General features: G+C 34.7%; 1 protein-coding gene across 4 annotated transcripts in view; it reads right to left on the bottom strand.

Annotated features, from left to right (window-relative positions):
• Positions 1 to 2957: 2957 nt before the first annotated feature.
• il23r (interleukin 23 receptor) overlaps positions 2958 to 24753 on the bottom strand; it is a 40959-nt gene continuing 19163 nt past the window's right edge. For 3 of the 4 annotated variants that reach the window (XM_073952428.1, XM_073952427.1, XM_073952429.1), the window contains 7 exons: positions 23607 to 23798; positions 23414 to 23512; positions 21639 to 21791; positions 15074 to 15253; positions 12309 to 12396; positions 11979 to 12069; positions 2958 to 5481 (listed from right to left, as the gene is read on the bottom strand). In XM_073952428.1, coding sequence (XP_073808529.1) covers positions 4903 to 5481; positions 11979 to 12069; positions 12309 to 12396; positions 15074 to 15253; positions 21639 to 21791; positions 23414 to 23512; positions 23607 to 23798 — 1382 coding nt within the window. In that variant the 3' untranslated portion in view covers positions 2958 to 4902. 4 annotated transcript variants of the gene reach the window in all.

The raw sequence follows: 24753 nt of genomic DNA, 5'->3' as shown, positions 1-24753 counted from the left end.
TTTGTGTTTGTTAGTTTTGTCAGCATCAGCTATTCTGCATATTGTTGGGATCAACATAAATGAACCATTAAAAAAATCATTCATTAACATGCTTAACAATGTTCTTTACTGGAAAAAAACCAAGCCAGTTTAACTACTTTTTTAGTTAGTTCCACAGTTTCTCTTTTATTCAGTTTCTCTCTTGAAATCCAGCTGAATTTTAAGCTTTTCAAAACTGAATCCAGCTTTAAAAATATAATATTGGTTGGATTTGTGTATGTTAGTTAAAAAGACCCATTCGGAATTTTGTCTGCATTTGAAAATAAACCTCCATTTAATATTTTTAAGTCAAACATAAAATAAGGTTTAAACATTCACTCATTCTAAGCCTTCTAATTTAAGGCAAACTGTATTGTAAACAAAAACAAAAGTCACACGACATGCACTTAATACTAGTATTCCTGCAGATGACCACAAAAGTAATATAAAGGTGTGGTTCCTGCTCAGTGAACTTTGAAACACCTGCAGTTGTGGTATTAGTTCCTTTTCATATACCATGCTTTTCTCCAATAAACTATATTTAGTAGAGCAAAATGCAGTCAGGCAGTTCATTGCAAATTCAGAATGAACTGAAAGTAACATATTTACTTTAATTTTTTAAGTCACCATAAAAAAAAATCACTATCACCATAAATCACCGTCTCAGATGCAGAAAAGCTAATTCATTCCTTTTATAACTTCTAGGCTGGAGTTCTGTAATATTCTGTTCGCTGGTTGTAAATAAACTTGAGTTAATGCAAAATGCAGCTGCCAGAGTTTTTACCAAGTCTATAAAATATGATCATATCACCCCAATTTCATCCTCCTTACACTGGCTGCCTGTTAAGTTCCATATTGATTCTAAAATATTACTTCTTATCTATAAAGATTTAAATAATCTAGCTCCTGTTTATCTTACCAACCCTCTGTCTCGCAATCCAACCCGCACTTGAAAATCTCAAAACTCAAGGCTTCTAGTAGTACCTAGAATAGCAAAGTCATGAAGGTCGAGCCTTCTCATTTATGGCTTCTAAACTCTGGCTCAGACACACTCTCTCAGTTCAAAATTAGATTAAAGACCTATCTTTTTAGTAAAGCATACACTTAATGCATCAATAACGGTTTGATGCATGCGTAATAGTGTTCTACACACAGCTCAGTGGCCTTGACAACCACCTCTTAATGCAGGGGTTCCCAAAACTCTTCAGCCCGCGACCCCCAAAATAACAATGCCAGTGACTCGCGACCCCCAATATCCTCTGAAGTGGTTATAAATACAGAAACCTTGCATGCAATGACGCAGACACACCAATTAAATTTGTGTCAGTGCTTTAAATGTGCCAGAAAGTATTACCTGATGTTATAAAATCAAAATGCATCTGACGCTATTGCTGCCTTTAATATACTGTAATTACCCCAGGGGTCGCAATCCAATAGAACTAGTAACTATAAGCTACTATAGTAACTATATAGTAACTATAAACGACTATTTTTATTTTCAGTATAGTTATGGATAAAATATGTTAATTCTTATGGTTTAATAAAAATAAATAGATTTTTGGAAATCACCAGGCGACCCCCCCCCCCTTCATTGCCCCGCGACCCCTCGGGGGGTCCCGACCCCCACTTTGAGAACCACTGTCTTAATGCACCAGACATTTTGTTAGAAACACTCATCTGCTTTACATGTTTGTTTCTATGTCTGTTTATATAACTACTGTTTTCATTTATAACACTCCATTTTTGCCTCTCATTTAAAAACACTATAAACAGCAGCTATGCTATTTATTTTCTTTGTTCTCTGTTTCCACCTTGGGATACTCATTCCGAGGCCCCTAGAGATCATGCAGCGCTATTGATGCGATCCAAGACCTGTAAAGAAATGATGCCAAGGTATTCATAATCCTGGACCAGGCCGTATCCTGAGCTGATGCTGTGGCAGTCATGGAGGAGTGGAGAGCATAAGACTGTTCTCTGAAAGACCCCAGTGACAGACGAGTCTCCGCATTGATCCTGTGGGCCAGCCTGAACAACCAACGGTGACCTACTCACACCTGCAGCTTTTCCACGATGGTTGTCCAAGGTTCTCCAGCCTCCAGGCGCCTAGACTGCAGATCCACACAGGAAGTTTGGCCAGAGGAGAAATGGTGGTACCCATCAGAGCCTGGTTTCTCTTGAGGTTTTTTTTTCCCTTCACTTTCATCTAGGGGGAAGTTTGTTCCTCGCCACTGTCATCACTGGCATGCTTGGTTTGGGACTTGTTGTGCTGCGCATCTATAGATTTACTCTTTAGTGTTTGGATTTTCAGCAGTGAAATTTACACAACGCCAAGCTGAACTAAACTAAACTTCAACTCTGAAAACTGAAGTTTACTAGAACTTTTTATGTTAAGCTGCTTTAACACAATCAATGTTCTAAAAGCACTATTGAAATAAACATTAATTGAATTGAATAAAATTGTGGACACTATAAATTCACTTCAGGGATTACATTTGGCCTGATGACCTTCAGTCAAACTTCTTTTTGTGAAAAAAGTACACTTAAAAAGTAATGTTGAAATTATTTAGCTAAAAATATTATACTTAAGTGCAAACCAAATGAAAGTTGCAATTAAATGAAAATGTATTGTAGTTTCAAATGATGTTTTTAACTGAATAAGGTAAACTTAAGTGTACTTCTCTGACCCACTTGTGTACAATTTAAGTATATAAATCTAATTTGATATTATGACAGTGCACTTTTAATTTGCTTTAATTTAATTTAAGGGTTGGCACGGTGGTTCAGTGGTTGGCACTGTCACCTCACAGTAAGAAAGTCGCTGATTGGAGTCCCAGCTGGGCCAGTTGGTGTTTCTATGTGTTTAAAAATAAAAACATTTTGGAGCCTCTTGAGGATAAGAAATCAAATGGTGTGTTAAGAAACAAAACTATGGATGTATGCTCTTTTATGTGGTCTTTTATTATATTAATTTCTGCAAGTACAGTTTTGCAGAATGTAAGCTCAGTTGTCTATATGTTACGTCCAAACTGTATCAGAGAAAAAGTAGTGTAAAAAAACTGATCAACACAAAACAAACTATTCTCAATGCGGAAGCCACAGTTATTTATGTGCGTCTGAGTAAAGCCACACATTCATTTAAAAGTACAGACAATAATCATTTTGAAAGTTCATAATAATAATAAAAATATAATGCTCTCTGTACAAGATTGTGTCATATATAGTGGTTGACCAATATCGACTTTTTCCAGTTTCAGAAGTAAATTCAAGAGTTATTTCATCACACAAACAAATGGTGCAAGGAGACACTTTCCATCAACATCACAACAATGAAAAGAAATACCAGGTATGTTTAAGCACAGAGTCCTTTTTATAGTTTATTCTGTAGTGGGGTCATGGCTTGTGTTTGGTTTCTTTAGCCGTCTCTGGTCTGTGTTGTTCATATTTAATTTGAATCACACCAGTGAGATCATTTTAAAGCAACCGTGTTTCCAGAGTTCTCAGTCCACAGCATTCAGACTAAAACCACATTGACAGAGCAACTGCACCTGGATTTTTATCTGATCAAATGTGCTAAGTGTAAACACACCCATAATGTTTGCGATCATGTCAGAAGTGAATTGTCGTTTTAGGCGGACTTGGCTCTCTTCTTATGATTCATGCTTAAAATCTTTCACATTATAGCAAGCAATGCTCTACTGCTTAAAAATGTTTTAGCAATTTGTCATTTTTAAATTTAGTTAAAATGTCTATAACGTATTGCAGAAAATGACTGTAGTTCAGTGTTTTCAGAACTTAAATGTTAAAAAAAACATGTATTATGCATATTCCCCCCAAATATTTATGGTTTGATTTGATTACATTTAATATTAAAATGTACAATAAAAAATATTTTGCTGCTTGATCAACCTGCTTATAAAAAACAAGCTGAAACAGCACTATTCTTAAGATTTTTTGGGGGTGCAGCTTAATTGTTTTATGCTCAGTCCACTTAAATTTGTTAACCTTAATCAATTTGTGTTGGGACAACATGAATGAATTGTGTGGAGCTCTCCACTGTAATGACATTTCTGCAATAATAACACCAGGGCTTATTTTGTGCCGGAGCAAGCCGGATCTAGATTTGGCACCTCTGAAATCTGAACCGTCACCTCATTTTACTGATCCCCCTCCTCACACACATCCCTTATACCAGGGGTGTCCAAACTCGGTCCTGGAGGGCCAATGTCCTGCATATTTTAATTCCAACCCCAAACAAACACACCTGAACCAGCTAATCAAGCTCTTTCTAGTTGTACTAGAAACTTCCAAGGAGGTGTGTTGAAGAAAGTTGGAGCTAAACTTTGCAGGACACCAGCCCTCCATGACCGAGTTTGGACACCCCTGCCCTATACTATCACATGAGGCTTCAGAAATCACTCCAATATTAATTATCATTGTTATTATTATTATTATTAATGGTAATAGTAATAAAAGCAATAATGACTGAAGTAATAATTTCATTTGAAACTACATACAATGAGAAAGCAGTTACTTAACATTTTTATAAATATTTAACAATTTAACAATTTTTATAAATGCCATCTTGATAAACAGAATAATTTCCATAAAAAAAAATAAAAAATAATAACTGACCCCAAACTTTTGACCGGTACTCTATTAATGAAATTCAGGCAATATGTTAAACCTTTAACCTGCGAAATAAAATCAAAAACAGTGGCACGTGATTAAAAATACCCTAATCCTGCAGGTTAACTGTAGATGTGGCAACCCTGGGGCTGATTTTGCTTTTAAAAAGACACCAATATTCAACCACTGCATTCATGTGCATGAATATGCTTTGCTATTTAATATTTGCTGAGTGCTGATGTTCAGTTCAAAGAACCTTTAACCTTCTTCTGCAACTGAAAAATTATGGCAAAGGCCTTGTGGTGAGTATGGGCTAGAATTAAAGAGGCAACTCTCTCGGTCATTGCGTAGTACAGTTTGACCAACGAAAGAGCTGTGACCTAAATCTCCTGTTCCCATAATCCTGTCATTCTCATCCACTCCTCCATCTTTATCAGAGGTTGCCTGGCGGGGAACGAGGAGGTCTTCAAGATTGCCCAAAGATCCCAGTGCTCCATCCATGGCTATGAAGCTATTAAGACGTCCATGTACGACTGGAATACTGGGTAAATCCCAAGTGAAGTCATGATGTGGAGACATCAAGAAAGGGAACTGGTCTTCTTCTTTCAGCTCCTCCTCTGTAGTCTCGGTGATATCTTCGTTTCTCTGTGAAGCGGTCAATAGTTGAGGCTTATAAGGAGAATCGATTAAGAGTGGATCTGTTGGGGGTGTTTCTGTGACATGAAGAACAGTTGGATAAGAGTCTTTCCTCTCCCATGACACACTAAGTTCTTCAATGGGAGTTAAAGGAGGATCGTTGTCTCCAGGAAGAGGCTGCCAGGGGCCATAGCTGTCGTCCTACGAGCCAAAAAAATAATAATAGCATTAGTAAATATTGTAATTCAGTATCAAGACACTCACCAGCTACTTTATTACAGTTCTGTAATATATCCTTACTATATACATGCAGGTTATCTGTTTATACAGGCCTGTAGCCAGAGGGGTTCGGGTGGTCCGAAAGACCCACCCCCTTTCAGAAAAAGGTCCAGAATTTGTCTCATACATGGGCTCATTTATCCTATTTCGACTGCTATTCCATAAAAAATTGTAAAAAATAACCCATCGAAAAAGACTTTAAGATCAAACAGAATCCTCAGTTGGCTGTTGGTACAGAATTTGGAACTCTGAAGTTTCACTAAATTCGGCATTCCAAATTATGACTGAGGAAAGCTGAATGAGGCCAGTTATTAATATTGAAACTTTAACAGATTCTTATTTTTGTACTTTCAAAACAAGTATTCTTTTCATATTTCTTTATTCTAAATCTTTAGGAAATGCTTTTGGTACATCAAAAAGTGTGAGACGATGACCATTCGACAAGTTAATCCAGCAAAAAAAGTGTTTAAAATTCCATTTATTTTCAGTATTTAAACCTCATAAATAGATAGAAAATGGGGTGAATAGCTGCAAAACAGGCCGCTTTTTGAGAAAAAGAGAACCACCGCTTTCACCAGTCTGGCTACAGGACAGTTATATGTAATAACTTTAACTGTTAAAATCTATTAGTTACTAGTTAATAATTATTAGTTCACAATAAAGTTATGGTAACTAATTACCTTTACCATGTTAACCATGCTTACTGTATTGCAATAATTTACACCTTTTGTAAAGCTGCTTTGAAACAATAATTATTGTGAAAAGCATTATACAAATGAATTGAATTGAGTATGTACATGTTGTCAGAAATGGAGCTGCTTCTGCCTTCAAAACTGACTAAAATTTTTATTGCATAGAGCAAGTTGAAAACGTTTCATGATAATCAACTAGGCATTTTTCATTGCACACAACTGCTGTTTATATGCCAATTAATCGATGCTAGATGTGTCTCATTTCAGAGGCTGCATCCTTCTAAGCATGCATTGCAACACGACAAAGATTGTCTCATTTAAAAAAAAATTGCCGGTTCTGTCTGCTAGTTCATGCCTCTGAATAAACAAGTTTGAGCTACTTGTACATTAGCATTCAGAAAAAACAAAACACCCATGAAGAAACCCCGACACAGAAGAACATCAGAACCTACTGCCAGCTAGCAGCTTTCTGAAGTGTTATTGCAGAGTAACACAAACAGAATGCAGAAGTATAAATGCATGGCTACATGCAAGGCATGCACCATCATGGGTCACAGCGATCACTCGAGCAGAAGTACAAACCAGTTAAAGCAGATTTTTACTTCTGCATTCACTTTGAAGCCCCATCTGATTTCTAGTAAAGTTGGAGGACATATATTCTCCATTACATTAAAATTCTTATTTACATTAAAATATTTGTTTACAGAAGATGCAAGAAATGGACTCTTAATATTATGTTATACAATAAGATATTATGTACAGAATATACAAGATTTAGTTCTTTTTTTAGAAGAGATACTGCTTATTTTCTACTTTTAATTTGAAAAAAAGAATTACCAAATTTTTTATTTTTTTTTTCACAAAAGTACAAGTTATTTATTTTCACTTTTTATAAGAAAAAAGTGACTATTGGTTTCAGGCAATGTATGTTTTAGTTTCATTTGTTCATCATTGATATTCAATAAATAATCATAGATAGTACATAATGTGTGTGTTTCCTTCAATTATTTTAAAATCAAGTAATGCACCCTTTAACCAACCCTTCAAAAACCTCTCACTTGTAATTTGTGAGCATATTTACTGTACAAAACTTGTTCATGAACTATGAGGGCAAAAAAATCAAATAATCGTTCATTAATCGCAATCAAGTTAAAATGTTTAATTAAACACCATTTTGATTTTAGGATTCTTTGCAACCTCAAACATCCCAGGATTCATTGCTGATAACGGAAGGACATTTGGGTAAAAAATCCTCTGGATTACAGTTTTAAAGGTATGCTTTAGGATTCATTCTACTTGGATATCTAAAAACATGTTTAAAACAAAAATAGTATGAATTGTCTTACTAATGTATGTTTTATGTGTACATGTATGGATCAAAGGAAATGTATTTCCAGCTTTAGTAAACAATATTTTGCTCTCAGAACGCTTAAAATAAGTTTTAAAACCAGTTTCCGTCTTTCAGATAAGAAGTTAAACTGGGGTCTCTCTGTGGTCATTAAAAATCCCATGACACTTTTCGTAAAGAGTAGGGGTATAACCCCGATGTCCTGACCAAACTCCCTCAATCGGCCCTTACCCATCATGGCCTCCCATTCATCCCCGTCCACCAAATTGGCTCTATCACTATCTCTCCACTCCACTTATAGCTGGTGTGTGGTGAGCGCACTGGCGTTGTTGTCCTGTGGGTGTCATTGCATCATCCAAGTGGATGCTGCACACAGGTGGTGGTGTGGAGAGACCCACCTCATGATTGTGAAGCGCTTTGGGTGTATGGAAATACACAATAAATGTGCTATAGAAATTCACACATTACATTACTTTGAGGAAAAAATCATTACAAATTTTATTACTGCTTATTAAAGGCAACTGTTACAGTTGCTAGGTGACGAGATCTGTATTTTGTAGGCTTGATCGTCTCATTTCAAAACAGCCTGTGTGGACTTCGAAGGACTCTTGAAGTCTCCATCCTTCAATAGAAGCACCCTGTGAAACGAGTTACCGCTGTTGTCTCTTTTTCTCTGACCATAATATGTATACCCTGAAGTGTGTGAAAATCTCAGTAAATCAGCAGTTTCTAAAATAATCACACCAGGCCATCTGGCACCATCAACCATGCCAATTTCAAAGTCACCGAAATAAGCTTTCTTCCTCATTTTGATGCTTTGTTTAAACTTGAGCTGATTGTCCAGATAATGGATGGGGGATCAATCAGCTCCCAAGGCCATGGATCAGTAGGTTGTGTACATGAATTTGGACACTGAAAACGACAGCGATGACCTTGGATTATTACACAACGGGACACTAAGCATGACATTATAAACAACAATAGGACTAATATTTGTACTATATTGATTTTTAAATGCAGGCTAATAGCTAAATAATTTGATTGTTTGATATATGCGAGCAACATTTCAATCTTTAAACAATGTTTGCTAGATCGTTCTTCACTTGCCTAGATATGTTTGTTCATGTTACATACAAGTAAACAACGGTTTATGTTTTAGAAAAATGTCTCTTATGTGCCTGATTCATGTCTTGTGCTTCCAAACTTCCATTAAGGAGCATCGATGCTCCTTTTTTATCACGATGCATTGTGGGATGTTGCAGAGAGTGAATGTTTCAGTGTACTGGAAGATTTTTGTGATTGCGTCAGCACTTTATATGGCCGTCTCCCTGATTAAGGGAGCTAATTGAGATGCGCCATTTGTCTAAATGCCTAATTGCATTGAACAGATGTTATGTTGAACAGTAAAGCATATGTCACAGATAAACTTAAACTTATAAACTTATTATTTTTGGAATTTATAATTTTTATAATTGTTTTGCATAGTAATTGACAGCACAAAATCAAGTTGATTAGGGAAGGATTTTGTAGTTTCTGTATTTCACGGTCCTGCATTACATTAATATGACGTGTTCTTAAGCATTCATGTGAGTGTTTCCCTTCCACTAAATTACACCTCACATTTAAAAAAAAAAAGAGAGAAAACACATTTTTGTGTGTGCTATGGCAGTTTTAGATAGTGTGGTCTGCGTTTTCGAGCTTCTAAAAGGGTTAGTTTTACTTGATCAGTTGTTTTTAAACTTACAGTACATTTTTCCAAACCTGTATGAATTTCTCTATTATAATTATTATAGAGGAGAAATAAGAATTGAACATGTCATGTTTTTTCCTTGAAATAGTTTCTTTAAAGGAGCTGTTGACATGGTATTGAACGAGATTTTGCTAAAACTCCAAACAATACAAACATAAATACAAAACAAAACAATCTGAAAAATGTGCTATGTGTAATTCAGTTAAATGACACAAGGAGAAAGTACTTAATTACTAAAAAGCATTTAAATCTTTATGTAAAAGACTTTTTTAGACGCCTCTCATAAGGAGGATGAAGTCACATGCATTGCTCAGTTGTGAGATTTTTCACAGACTTCAACAGTGTGTAAAACTCTTAATGGTTCTGAGGGTCTCGTCTATCAAATCTGATCTTTATTTAGTATTCTCTATTGGATTCAAGTCAGGTGATTGACTGGACCATTCAACAGCTGGATTTTCTTTCCTTGAAGCCGTTTGTGTTTCCTTGGCTATGTTTTGGATCATTCTCTTGCTGAAATGTCCACCCTGGTTTCATCTTCATCATAATGTAGATCTTAGACTAAAGCCGTTAATATTAATTTACAGTGACGAAGGGCAAAGGGTTGCTAAATAACTACTGAGTGATTTCAGCTGCTTGCTGGGCTTTCACTGCCTTTCTACACCTCCCTTTCTTCATGTATTCAATACCCCGCATCATTTCATTTTATTACACATAATTAAATTTTTTAACTAATTAATTTTGTTTTCTTTGCATATGTGGAAATCTTTGGTTGTTACCAACATTCATTCATTCATTCATTCATTCATTTTCTTGTCGACTTAGTCCCTTTATTAATCCGGGGTCGCCACAGCGGAATGTACCGCCAACTTATCGAGCTAGTTTTTATGCAGCGGATGCCCTTCAAGCCACAACCCATCTCTGGGAAACATCCACACACATATTCACACACACTCTCATACACTACGGACAATTTAGCCTACCCAATTCACCTGTACCACATGTCTTTGGACTGTGGGGGAAACCGGAGCACCCGGAGGAAACCCACGCAAACGCAGGGAGAACATGCAAACTCCACACAGAAATGCCAACTGAGCCGAGGCTCAACCCAGCTTCTTCCTTCTTGCTGTGAGACGACAGCACTACCTACTGTGCCATTGCTTCGCCGTTGTTACCAACATCCAGTTAAAAAGTCAACAGCACCTTAAGAGATATGTTTTCTGAGAAAAATGGTGGTGTGTTCAATACTTATTTACCCCACTGTATATATGGTAACCAAAATTTGCTAAATCCAATTGTTTTTAAATAGGATGGACTAAAAAACCCATGAAAGGGACTGGTGAGGATTTTAAGAAATTGGTCAGCAGAAGAAATTTGGTCATTCTCAAGTGGTTCCAAGCCTTTGTATTTCTTTTTTCTGTTGCACACAAAATAACTGCTAAGCAGTAGCTATTAACTTCTATATAAAATAACAATACAGTGGAAGCCAATAGCTAAGTATTCTTTAGTATGATTCTGTCTGACTAAAATAGGTGAAGAGCAAGTGGAGGGTGAGTAAATGATAATAGAATTTTGATGTTGTATTTATTTTTCTAAAACGCTTTCTCCCATGCAAATCAATCTTAATATAAAACATGCATTAACACAGGGTGAAGCCTCTCTAAAATGTAAATTTTTTTTTTTTGTTTACTCAATTTTTGAGGGACATTATTGGTTCTTAAGCAGGGGAAGTCGGGTCTGAATGAGACTGTAGAATGACAGTTGTACTTGTATAATTGTTAACATTATTAAATAATCTAACTCTTAAATAAATACTAAAACGCATCAAATCAAAACTATAGCGGGACGATTTTTTTTTTAAAGACTGTAAAGGTGAACATCTTCACCTCTAGTTGCTGACAAAGGACATCCGTAACGGTGACATTTGAGCTACTGTGCGAGGGAAATTCTGCTGGAAATTTTCTCAGAAATATCAAATATTTAGTATTTTTAGAGTTCTATGCTCATCTGCCCCCTTTACAAATTAAATAACTCCTCGTGTTGCTTGTCCAGTTGATCTGTAAATACACCTTTCAATGTCAGCTAATCTTGGTTAATCTGGATGATACATTCAGAGTAGTAAAACTGGAGTTCTTGCATTAGAAAACAATGTGCTGACCTTTAAACTATGGTCAGGAGGTAACCCCCCCAGGCCTTGCTTTCTGAGCTACTAAGTAGAGATAAGTTTACATGGCCAAGGTGTACTTAAAACAATGTCTTTGCATTTCGTAAAATGTTTCCCACTGATCAAAATGTTGATAATGTTTACAAAGATCCACAAAAATTACTATATGCCAAAGTGCATAGGTTTTTCACATTGATTGTCAAGTATACTTGTACTTGAAGACATTTTTTAAGCCTGTCTTAAAATGTTCTTGTTTTGAGGTCTGCAAAATGCTGTTGTTGTGTAAAATCTTATCATAAATGCATAAAAAGTTTATTTATTTTGTTAAAAATGGTCTTGTTTAAATGTGCTTTGAAATTGTCTGTATAAATCGATCCTATGACTTTAAAGAAGATATCCAAACTCATAGCTCTGCATGTTGATCGCAAGATTTAACTTAAATGATTATTTATAAATAAACATTATTACCTTAAGTAGTTTTATAGCATTGCTGTTGTCGAATTTTGGTAAATTCTCGAAAATCCAAGAGACTCCTATGGACATGCACATTTTCATCATTCTGTAAAGACATTTTGTGAGAAAAAAGAAACAGTCATAAACAAGCATATTGCATGTTATTATTATATCATCCTTAATAAATTATGACGTTTTACATCACAACAATGTACTCAAACTTTCCAGTTAAACTCATACTGACTAACTTTATGAAACAGGCATGAGACAGATTGTGAAACTACATGCACAAATGAAAGTGTAAACACTTGGTAAAATCAAAACCCCCCAAGTTCAGTTCATCACCTTTGCCGCACACATTTCAGGTACATCAGGTTGGCCAAGATCACTATAGGAACAGCAGCTGCCAAACAAATCCCAGCTATCATTCCACCTGGAAAGCATACACATACACATTTTTTTAATTTTGCATGCGTGTTATTCATTGTCTTGAAAATGCACAGCAAAGCTAAACCTTACCCTGCACAAGTAATAATGCTGTAATGAGTAATGCTGTGGTCAAAATGTACCATGAACCTTACACTGAATGACAGTATGACTTTCTTCAGTGAAACATAATTTTTATATATATATATATATATATATATATATATATATATATATATATATATATATATATATATATATATATATATATATATATATACTTAATTGCTTAAAAATCTCTTTATGAGCTTTTAATGTGAAAGCTCCTACACACACATTTAATAATAAGGGTCCTAAATGATGGTTTTTACTGTGATACCAGATAAGAATCAATAAAAGCTTTGGTTATGTTGATAGTCCCTATTGCACATTTTGTTGACTAAATGTTGCATTGACACTACATGCCCATTAATTCTAATTATTTATATAGTATTAATAAACTGTTTGCTTATGACATCTGTTAATACTGCTCCTTTAACAGACAGTTTACTGACTATAAGAAACTTAGCAAGTGCATGTCAACCTACACTAACCCCAACCAGGGGCACTGCTAGGGGCTAGTTTTGGAGGCCCCCCGACTCTTCAATTTCATCTGCCAGACCCCAACCCTCACCCCAATCGAACATTATCTGTATTAAAGAATTAGTTGGCATGTAGATGTAATGTAATGTAACACAAATTCAACAAAATGTGTAGGGGACCACAAAATAAAGGGAAAACCCAAGCTTTTCCACTATTGCGTGCCCATCTGTTCCATTTTGAATGGAAATGGGTTAATTTTCCATTGTGGTGCTTATAACAGAACAATTCGAAATGTAATACATATGCGCTAGTTGTTGCCTTGGTAATGTAAGTGTACAGTAATATGGACGGCGATCAGATGTTTATTTTGTTGTATAGCAATCAATAAATAGCATGCTTTTACCTAGTTGTGGAGAAAGTGTCAGAGTGGTGATGTTATGCGCGCACACGCTTTACCAGTTCAGCACAGATGACTGGTTTATAATTATGCTGCGGCATTCTAGGCTACTGACTGGAATCATACATGAGTGTTCTTAAGATAGTGGAAATGGTTCAGCAAGATAGTTGATAGTTACTATTTTAGATCATCAGAGATACACTTAGTGAACAGTTCTTAAAACTTTTGTTGTTGTTGTTGTTGGAGTATAAATAACCATTTTCCCACTAAACTTTCATGAAATGGAAAGTTTTTTTGAATGTAATAGTTTATTAGTGGAACCTTTGGTAACACTTTACAATAAGGTTCCTTCAGTTAATGTAATGTAAGTAATAATGTATTACCAACATGAACAAACAATGAACAGTACATTTATTACAAAATGTATTAATCTTTGTTCGCATCAGTTAATCAAAAAATAAATTTGTTGATTGTTCACAGTTCCACAGTGGGTAGCTCTGTCGCCTCACAGCAAGAAGATTGTGGTTCGAGCCTTGGCTAGGTCAGTTGGCATTTCTGTGTGGAGTTTGCGTGTTCTCCCCGTGTTCACGTGGGTTTCCTCTGGGTGCTTCGGTTTCCCCCACAGTCCAAAGACATGCGGTACAGGGGAATTGGGTAAGCTAAGTTGTCCGTAGTATATGTGCGTGAATGAGTGTGTATGGATGTTTCCCAGTGATCGGTTGCCGCTGGAAGGGCATCCACTGCGTAAAACATGCACTGGATAAGTTGGTGGTTCATTCCGCTGTAGCGATCCCAGATTAATAAAGGAACTAAGCCGAAAAGAATATGAATGAATGAATGTTCACAGTTCTTGTTAACTCAGTGTATTAACTAATGTTAACAAGCAAAATTCAGGATTTTAAAAAGGTAGTAGTATATGTTGAACTATGATTAATAATTATGATTAATAAATGATGTACAAGTATTGTTCATTTTGAGTTCACTTCAGTCAATACTTGAGCTGGGCAAAGATTAATCGTGATTAAGCAGACAAAATAAAAAAATGTTTTGTGTGATACACACACATACGTAGAAACAAAACGAAACCCAAAAAATTGTTACATAGGTATTTAAATGTATATATAATTTGTATCATATACATACAGTTTATCAAGTCAGGTCAAGCTTTATAGTCATTCCACTACAAGTGTTGACATACAGAGAAACGAAATGTTGTGTCTCACAGGACAGCAGTGCTACATAAATGAATCATAAATACAAACACAAGACTGGACAGATATTTTTAAAAACTATGCATAACTAAAATATAGTTTAAGATACTTAACTATACAAGATGTAAGATGGAGTTTAGATAAAGTGTCAGGTGCATAAGAGAGAATAGAGTTGCTACAGGTGGTTTGTCAAACCCACTCACCTGAGTGATGCACAATTTTAAAATTGCACAATATTTATGCACAATATATAAAGAGTATTGTACATCTAAATATCAATAAACGTTTCTCAAATATATGCAAAACAGTTTTATTTGGAATCCAGTTAATTGTGAAGTATTTTTGCCTAGAACTAGTAAATATAAAGACTAATGGAAACTTATTATTATGTGTGACTGAACCATCAACATCAATAAAGAACTTACATTTTTAAAACTGCAGGTAATACAACTGCATTTTTTCCAGAGATCTTTGACCTATAATCTGGTTCGTACCTGTTGCCTTGTCTGTACCTGGTTGACCATTTGATTCTTTGCTGGGACAGCAACAGGTGGTCGGTTTTCCTTTGGGTCCTTCACCTGCTGAATTCCATGCAGAGACCAGGATATCAAAACATTCCTGTGGGCCTCGTAGCTCCCAAATCAAACGTCTAGGAAATTTGTAGGGCACCGTTTCTGAAAGCAGACAAAAACAAAAGCATCCTGGTTATTTATAAAGCAGAAAATAATGTTAAGCATGTATTGCCATCACTCACACTTTTAATTTTTGTGCAAGTGTTGTAAACTTCTAAGAGCCCCAAAAACCAGGGAGAATCTTTCGGTTGTCTTCAAAGCAGAATTCCTTTTAATAAGAAGAACTCAGCGTGGCTGTGGCATCATCGAAAGCAAACTCTAAACTGCACAGCAAACATTATACATTTTATACATGTAGGTGGGGACAGTCAAACAAAGCATGCAAATAAAGTCTGGTTGTCTGCAGAGTGTCATGCCTTCTCCAGGTCTGATCTCATCAGTATATAAGTACATCATTACAACAAAATGATGTTCGGGAGACAGAGAAGACAATAGATACAGCCATGCTGTGAAACCGATAATTGGCATGTCAATGAAATGATATAATTAAAAAGCAAAGAATATAACTTTTCAGTTATACGTAGATTATTGTTCATTTGGAATTAGATGATAGAAATTTATATTTCCACACAAGTTTCATGGTTAGGGGCCATTACACTATTTTAAAGGCTCATTTTTTGGTTTTGGATGTCGTTTACAATAGGTTTACGTCTATTCAAGGTATTGTTTAGTCTGCATTAATGCATTCAGTGTAAGACGCACGATTAACCATTAAATAAGCAGGATCTCAACACCCACGCAACAAATGATAAATAATGGGGATTTTCATATGTTTATTAATCCTTCAAATCACTGCATTCAAATCCATGTTTGAAAAAAAAAATCAAGAAAAGATTCAGTCTTTAGTCTTTTGAGGTAAGTTTTGTTGAGTCTTTAAAGCGTTATCAGCAACAGTAGTAGTAACAGGGAATTTTTCACAGCACTGAATATTTTATCATTTATTTTTATTCAGCTGATTATTTCTTTATTTTATTTTTAATAAAACCACAGGTTCTAAGTTATGTATGTTAAAACCAAAAGTGTCTTGCAGTACTGTTTTTGTAATAAATGGAAAGCAAATTACATTTGTCTCTTGCCCTTTTTGACTGATCCAAAAAATAGTCCGATCTGTGAATAAAAAAACATAATGTGATCTGAACCATGAGATTTGTCATCCGTTACACCACTAATTGCAAAGATTTTTTTTTTATACAGACTTCATCTTTGCATTTGTTTTATTAAGCTATATAGGATTTGTGCAATTAAGTTGTATTAATTTTCAAAATATTTTTGTTAGGCTACTGTTTTAATACAGTGGCAGATCATCTACAATATAACCTGTGAGGAAGTTCGTGGTTATACCTGTGGTTGAAAAGATCAGATTATTATGAGGGTTCTATGGTTAATTGTAATCTCAACTTTACCAGAATATTTCAGTGTCACCCTTTAAAAGATGAGGTCACTACATTTTTTATAATGACCTATGAACCACTGTCAAGTAGTTGATAGTTAATTTCTAAGACTTGATTTCTAAGAGATAAAACATATGTGTGAAATGTTTGCCTCTTTGATCATAATAATAAACTGATTAACAGGCTGCTTTCAATAACTTTTGCTCAGTAGCAAAATCTCCATTTAAAATAGTACCTTTAATGTAAAACAATTAAAAATTTAAATTGAAAATTAATAGAAATCGACTGGCACTTTTTATTATTGGGGGGGGGGGGGGGGGGGGTCTTGAGGAGGGGGTAATTGTTCATAATTATTTATATTATATTATAAGTTTTAGTTTAATCGTTAGATTTGTTGTATGACTTTGAGTCTGCATCACTCAGAAATGCATGCAAAGTTGATTTGCTTGGATCAACAAAGTAAACAATGTCTTCTGGACATGTTAAAGATGTCTATTCCAAACTTTTACAGCCCTTAGCTACAGTACATCTACATTATAAGCAGACATTGTTTGTGGGCTGCCACTGAAACCCATAGTCTGGAATTATGCAAATTACTTAAAACTGAAAATACTGACTACTCTTTTCATGCACTACAGAATCGCTCTCGCTTTTTTTAAAGAGACAATGACTATATTTATTGAACACTTTTATCTTTAAAATTTTGTAAACATTTACATTTTTTCCACGCAACATTACAGAAGACATCCCTAAAAACATCTCAGCATAAGTGTAATACGCTTCAATGATCTAAAAGAAAGTTATAATGTTCCTGTTCATCAGATATTTAACACTGTCAGAAAGCCATTATGTACTTTGTCTCTTCTGCATTTTTTGACAACACTGTTTACACCCCAGGATAGTAACAGACAAGTTTTAGTGACTGATGTCTGTTTAACAGCTCGGTTTCAGTAGCTTAAGTTTTAAGACAGAAACATTTGCACACAGCCACATGCTTTCCGCTGTTGCCTCTACTTCCTGTCATGCCTAAAGCCACATGTTAAGAATAGCTGCTGGTTTTCATTCGCACCAGCCTGAGCTGTCAGCTCTCAAAAAAGCACAAAAACTCTCCCACGTGACTACATCGATGGCCAGCGAGGCATACATACGCCCACTTACAAACCGCAATTTACTCTCTAATGATTTAGTGTCACCACAAGTATTTAATATAGTATGAATGTGATCTGCCATAGTCTTGAGCACATGCGTGAGGCCCATTAATGAACAGTTTTCAGTTTCAGTTCAGTCTGAAAATGTGGGCCAGTCCCTTTAAGAGTGATTATTTTTTTCCGTCTGCTATACATTTACTATCTCAACACTATCACACATAACAACAATCTCAAGAAAACTGCTGTAAATCAAGTTAAAGCTTTTTAAAAAGCTTTTTTTCCCTAAAAGAAGACTATTATCTTCACACAAACTTAAATGTTGAGAGTGGATTAGTGTGTTTTTTTTTTTTTTGTACGTTTTTAAATAAATTATTTTTATTTTGTGCAGGAATGCATTGAACTATTTAAGTTATCAAACCCATTTATATATTTTAGATTTATATATAATATATAATATATATAAATTATATATATATTATATATTATATATTTTAGAACACAAAAAATATTAAGCAGCACAACTCTTTTCAACATTGATAATAAAAACAATTCACTTAATTCTCCAACAATAGTTCTCACTATTTATTCTTTCTCTACACTCCCTGGCCACTTTATTAGGTACACCTTACTAGTACCGGGTTGGACACCCGTTTGCCTTTAGGACTGCCTTAATCCTTCATAAATTGAACAAAGTACTGAAAATATTCCTCAGAGATTTTGGTCCATATTGACATGAGAGCATCAGATTTGTCGGCAGCACATCCATGATGTGAATCTGTGTTCCACCACATCCCAAAAGTGCTCTATTGGATTTAAATCTGGGACTGTGGAGGTCATTTGAGTACAGTGAACTCATTGTCATGTTCAAGAAACCAGTTTGAGATGATTCACGTTTTATGACATGGCACATTATTCTGCTTTAAGTAGACTGTGGTGTTGGCGCGTTGACACAACGCTCAATTGGTTCTAACGGGTCGAAAGTGTCCTAAGAAATTTTGCCCCACACCATTATACCACCACCAGCCTGAACTGTTCATACAAGGCAGGATGGATCCATGCTTTCATGTTGTTGATGCCAAATTCTGACTCTGCCATCCAAATGTTGCAGCAGAAATTGAGACTCATCAGACCAGGCAAAGTTTTGCTCTTCCTTTGTCCAATTTTGGTGAGCCTGCGTGAATTGTAGCCTTAGTTTCCCGTTCTTAGCTGACAGGAGTGGCACCTGCTGTGGTCTTCTGCTGCTGTAGCTCATCCGCCTCACGGTTTGACGTGTTGTGTGTTTGGAGATGCTCTTATGCATACCTTGGTTGTAATGGTTATTTGAGTTACTGTTTATCTGCTGGAACCAGTCTGGCCATTCTCCTCTGACTTCTGGCATCAATACGGCATCTGTGGCCACAGAACTGCTGCTCACTGGAAATTCTTTCTTTTTCTGGCCATTCTCTGTAAACCCTAGGTGGGATGGTTGTGCGTGAAAATCCCACTAGATCATCAGTTTCTGAAATACTCCATATTTTTATATCTTTTTTTTTTCCAAGACCAATCACCTCAGCACTTGTACAGGTGTACCTAATAAAGTGGCCGATGGGTGTATATGTTCATCCTGCTTGATTGTCTGGTTTACAAAAAAGGAAACAATTTAGTCTGATTTTGATAAAAGTGTTTGCGTAATTAATATGTAAATGCAAATGGTTCTTTATTAGTGAATCATCATACTAGAGGGATTTCTGAAGGATTGTGTGAAATTTGAGACTAAAATAATAATAGCTACTGATTGACTTATCTTTATACCAGAACAAATAAAATAAATTAATAATAGTTTAAATTTAGAATGAATAAAATGTTTTTACTCATTTAAAGTAATCAGGTATTTTAAAATAGTATTTGACAACATTTCTCAGGCTCATTGCAAATGTGACTTAGCCTACATTTTTGCTCCGGGATTTTTTAGTAAACAATGAAGAGCACAGGTACATCGTTACTAACAAGAATTATTATATAGATATAGATTAGGAAAAGTACATTTTTATTTCATGATGACTTTAACTAGAACAGGTTATTCCAAACTTTTCAGCCTGCGACCCCCAAAATAACAATGCTACTGATTTGTGACCCCCACTATTTTTGGAGGTAGTTATAAACATGCAATCGTTGCACACATAATGATAGACCTATTAACACAAGCATACCCAGCAAACAATTTTGTGTTTAACAGATGTCTAATAGACATCTAAATGTAGACAGCTTTTCTAAAACAAGGCTAAACATGGGCTGTCATTGAAAATCTAATAACTGTCTTAGAAAAGCCAAAACTACTAGTCATCAAATAAACAGATTAAACAGACTTTATATGTGCAGTCATTCATTTCTGTTTATTTGATGGCTAGTCTAGTTTTGGCCTATTCTTAGATGTCCATTAGATTTTCACTGACAGCCCATATTTAGCCTTGTTTTAGCCAAGACGACTATGTTTAGACGTTTATTAGACATCTTTTAAAATAAAAAATGCCTGCTTTACTGACAACATAAGTTGAGTTGAGTCTAACAACCATAAACTTTTTTATAGTCATTTATTAATTAATTTAATCTTAACCTCGCATATTGAGACTGCTGGCAGTGCTGGACACAATGTTTACAGCACAAGTCTATTCTTGCTTTAATTTTGGAGACCACCACTCGGAGATCATCCTCCATGTTCAGTAGTGGTCTGTATTTATTTTGAATTTGATTGTGTCAGGGTGTCAGGAAGTTTGATCTGGTGCTATAGAATCAATCTGATGCAGCTGACAATATTGCTTTGTGCTTAGATGCTTTGTGTTGTTAATCTAAGGTAAATCCAATCCAAATCCAATGAAAAATAAATTGAAAGGCTGATGGCTTTATTTTCGTGTTGCTGTTTTTTATGTAACTACTATTTATATCTTATGGGTTATGGATAAAATATGCGAATTCTAATAGTTTAATGAAATTTATTCGACTTTTGGAAATCACCAAGTGAACCTCAGTCATTGGCCCCCGACTCCCACTTTGGGAAACACTGAACTAGAAGACCAGCTGAACTGGTGATTTTGTTTAGCACGGGTATTGTTTAGACCAGTGGTTCTCAAACTGTGGTGGACTTCCTTCTAGTGGTACACGGAGGAATGAAATATGTCATGTATAGCTACATATATTTCAAAATTTATCAAAAATTATGTATATAATATGCCATATATGACATATAGCCTATATTTCTGAGGTGATCTGCCTCGTTTTTTTAACTGTGCAGAGTTGTAGCTGCTGTACTAGGCCTACTACGCTACTATATTTCAATACTGGTCATTATGGTGGTACTTGGAGAGACTATTTTTTTCTGAGGTGGTACTTGATGAAAAAATGTTTGAGAACCGCTGGTTTAGACAACTGAAATGATCCACTACCAACCCAAAACACATAAAACTCACTCTTTTAAAAGTGATTACCAACTCATTTCCAAAACACCCAATTCAAAGGAGACGCTTTGCAGTAAGAATACATTAGTTTTAGACCATTAATGTAGACGTGAAGGGGAGTAGAGTTACTGGAAGAGGATGTGATCTCTTTCAGTAAATGGTGGAAAACCCTGCAGCAGAACTGTGGGTGTGACTGTGATGAGTCTCCAACCAGACACAGGTAGTGTCTTTCCACTGTGTTAAATGCATGAAGGTGCACTGCATCACTTGTGGGATGAGGTTAAAGACACCTGGGTTGTGGCCATTTTTTTCTTTGTTTTTGTTTTTTACTTTGAGAAGGTGTTAATGAACAAAAAAAAAATTCTGATTCTGTCTGCACAAACCATATGACTCCTCCTCTTGAGCACATATAGACACAAACCACAGCCGTCACACTCATAAACAAGTTTTTACTCACGGGTTTCAAGTGGCTTGTCTCTGTGCCTCTGGAAGTAAATGGTGTAGTTTGTGATAAATCCCCTTTGCTTTTCTTGGCTCAGTTCATCCCATTGAATTAAAATCTGCCCTTCTCCTACATTGGTTACTGATACATCTGGACCAGCTAGAGGCTCTGAGAAAGAAACAGAGGAGGATTAAGTTAGCCTTCAATCACTGAGCAGAAATTTGTTGAACAGTTAAGATATAACGCTTCTTAACTATATTATATGCTTCTGCATTTGAAGGGATAGAAACTGAACATTAAAACTGAGCATTCTGTCAGTCATTTAATCCCCTTTACTTGTTTCAAACCTGCTTGAGTTTCTTCTGTTGAACACAAAAGAAGTTTTTTTTCAAATGCTAAAAACCTGCAACCAATGACTTCCACAGTATTTTCTTTCTACTATAAACATTGATAATTACGGATTGTTTTTTCTTTTTGGGTGTTCAAGTGAAGAAAGAAATTCATTAACATTTGAAATCTGTTTCACTTTAACTGTCTGCATTGACAAACTGACCTTTTTTGACTAATTTGATCTCCGTCACTGCCCTCTAGTGGCAATTTAGAAAGAGAATAGAGCTATATAGAAATTGTTCCTTTTGTAAGCAACACCTAATGCGGTTAATATGTGATGTACCTCTTCTGTTTTTTTTATAATGTACTGATTTTATATTTTCACTTTTTACATAATAAAAAAGAGAGCAGAGATAACTGCAACATGTTTCATTTAAAGATTTATTAATGTCTAATATTTTGAAATCACCTAAAACTTCTTTGACTCATTGATAACTACAGTACTTTAGGATTTGAATTATTTTAAGAAATTAATGTTTTGTAACAATGTCACAAAAGATTTATATTTTTAATAAATCCTGTTTGTTAGCTTTCCATTCATTAAACAATCCTTAAAAATAATTTAAAAATCAGCTTTATCAGCACAGAAATAAATTATGTTTAAAATGTGTAGAAAGTAGAAAACAATTGAAAACAGAACTTATTAAAAAATATTGCTGTTATTTTATTTATATCAAATAGAGAAAATGATTGTCTTACTTGAAAATCTTACTTCAAAATCTTACTGGGCCCAAATGTTGGAATGATAGTGAATAATATATTATTATATACATTATTTAACCACTACTACTACTACTACTACTACTACTATTATTATTATTATTATTATTATATTCATACAGACATTTTTTGTAATACTGCTTCTAAACTTAACTCAAGAAAAAACACAAAATAAACCTAACTGATTTTTTATAAACACACACACACACACACACACACACACACACACACACACACACACACACACACACACACATACACACATTATATATATATATATATATATATATATATATATATATATATATATATATATATATATATATATATATATATATATATATATATATATATATATATATATATATATATATATAAATTTATTTATCAGTTACTGACATAGATTAGGTATATTCAAAGTAATGAGCTTTAAGTTATTAACAATATTACATTTTAATGTCAAAAGTTTTACAGGACATAATAATAATAATAATAATAATAATAATAATAATAATAATAATAATAATAATAATAATAATAAAAAGAAGAAGAATTAAAAAAAACTAATACATAAAATAAGTCATAATTCAATAAAACAACCAGAAATAAATATTAAAATGAAATAGTTCAAAGTCAAAAGCAGGAGAGAGAAACTACAGTACAAGTAAAGATGTACTTACGCTCTTGTTTTGCATAAACCTGGACCACGGCAGGGTGTGAAATGCCATTGGCTTCTTCAGCATACAAAGAAATAATATACAAGACACCAGCTTGCATACCTGCAAAAGAGTTTCAGAACAGTTCAAGGACATTAGTTTTACCCTCACATATTATTAAGACCACCAGTCATGTGTTTATAAAGCTGTTTCGTACCTTGTAGGGATGTAAAAGTGCAGTCTTTTCCAAATCGCTTCCATTCTAGGTGCTGTGGGTTAAATTGCCACTGTACAACAAAACCCAGAATGCCCTTTTGCTCATCCTCAGTGTAATGAGACACGTTCCAGGACAGAGTTAAGATGCCAGATGCTGCCGGAATTACATTTGTAATCACTGGAGCTGCTTTACCTGTAACACATACAGAAATACACATTGAGATACAGCTGTTATCTATTGTTATCTAAATAATAATTTATATTATTTATTAAATTACCCATTAAATTGTGTTTTTTTAACATCAACCCCATCCCTAATCCCAACCCTCACAGTCTTCCCCTGCTCACAATAATGTAAAAACAGTAATTATAATGATAATTATTTATATTAGTTATTATAGCTATTATTCAATCATTCATTTTATTTTCAGCTTAGTCCCTTTATTAATCTGGGTTCGCCACAGTGGAATGAACAGCCAAATTATCCAGCATATGTTTTACACAGTGGATGCCATTCCAGCTGCAACCCATCACTGGGAAACATACCCATAACCCATACACACTCATGCTAGGGACCATACTGCTTGGGGTCCAGCAATCTACCCCTGCTCACAATGATGTAGACATATTAATTATAACTATAATTATTCATATTATTTATTAAATTATTCATTACATGTATTTTTTATTTTTTAACATTTACCCTATAGCCCAACCCTAAATCCACCCCTCAGTAATGTAAAAATATGAATTATTGTTGTACAGTGTCACAAATGTTGCTGTACTGAGTGAGTATTTGCAGTTGTATTCCATCTAGACTTTATCAAGACTTACCTTTATCCACAAGTAACTACGCAGTGTGTTTCAAATGTTTTCAAATTTCTATTCAAAAGAGCTCAAACTAAAACTGAGCTACAAGTAACGCATACAGTTGAAGTCAAAATTCTCAGCTCCCCCTGAAATATTAGCCCTCCTGTTTATTTTTTCCCCAATTTCTATTTAATGGAGAACAGATTTTTTTTTCAACACATTTCTAAACATTACAGTTTTAATGAGTCATTTCTAATAACTGATTAAATTTATCTTTGCAATGATGACAGTACATAATATTTTACTAGATAATTTCAAGACACTTCTATGCAGCTTAA

This window comes from Danio rerio, chromosome 6, assembly GCF_049306965.1.
Source record: "Danio rerio strain Tuebingen ecotype United States chromosome 6, GRCz12tu, whole genome shotgun sequence".
Taxonomy (NCBI): Eukaryota; Metazoa; Chordata; class Actinopteri; order Cypriniformes; family Danionidae; genus Danio; species Danio rerio.
Note: the sequence above shows the minus strand (reverse complement) of the source record. Positions and strands in the feature narration are given on the sequence as shown.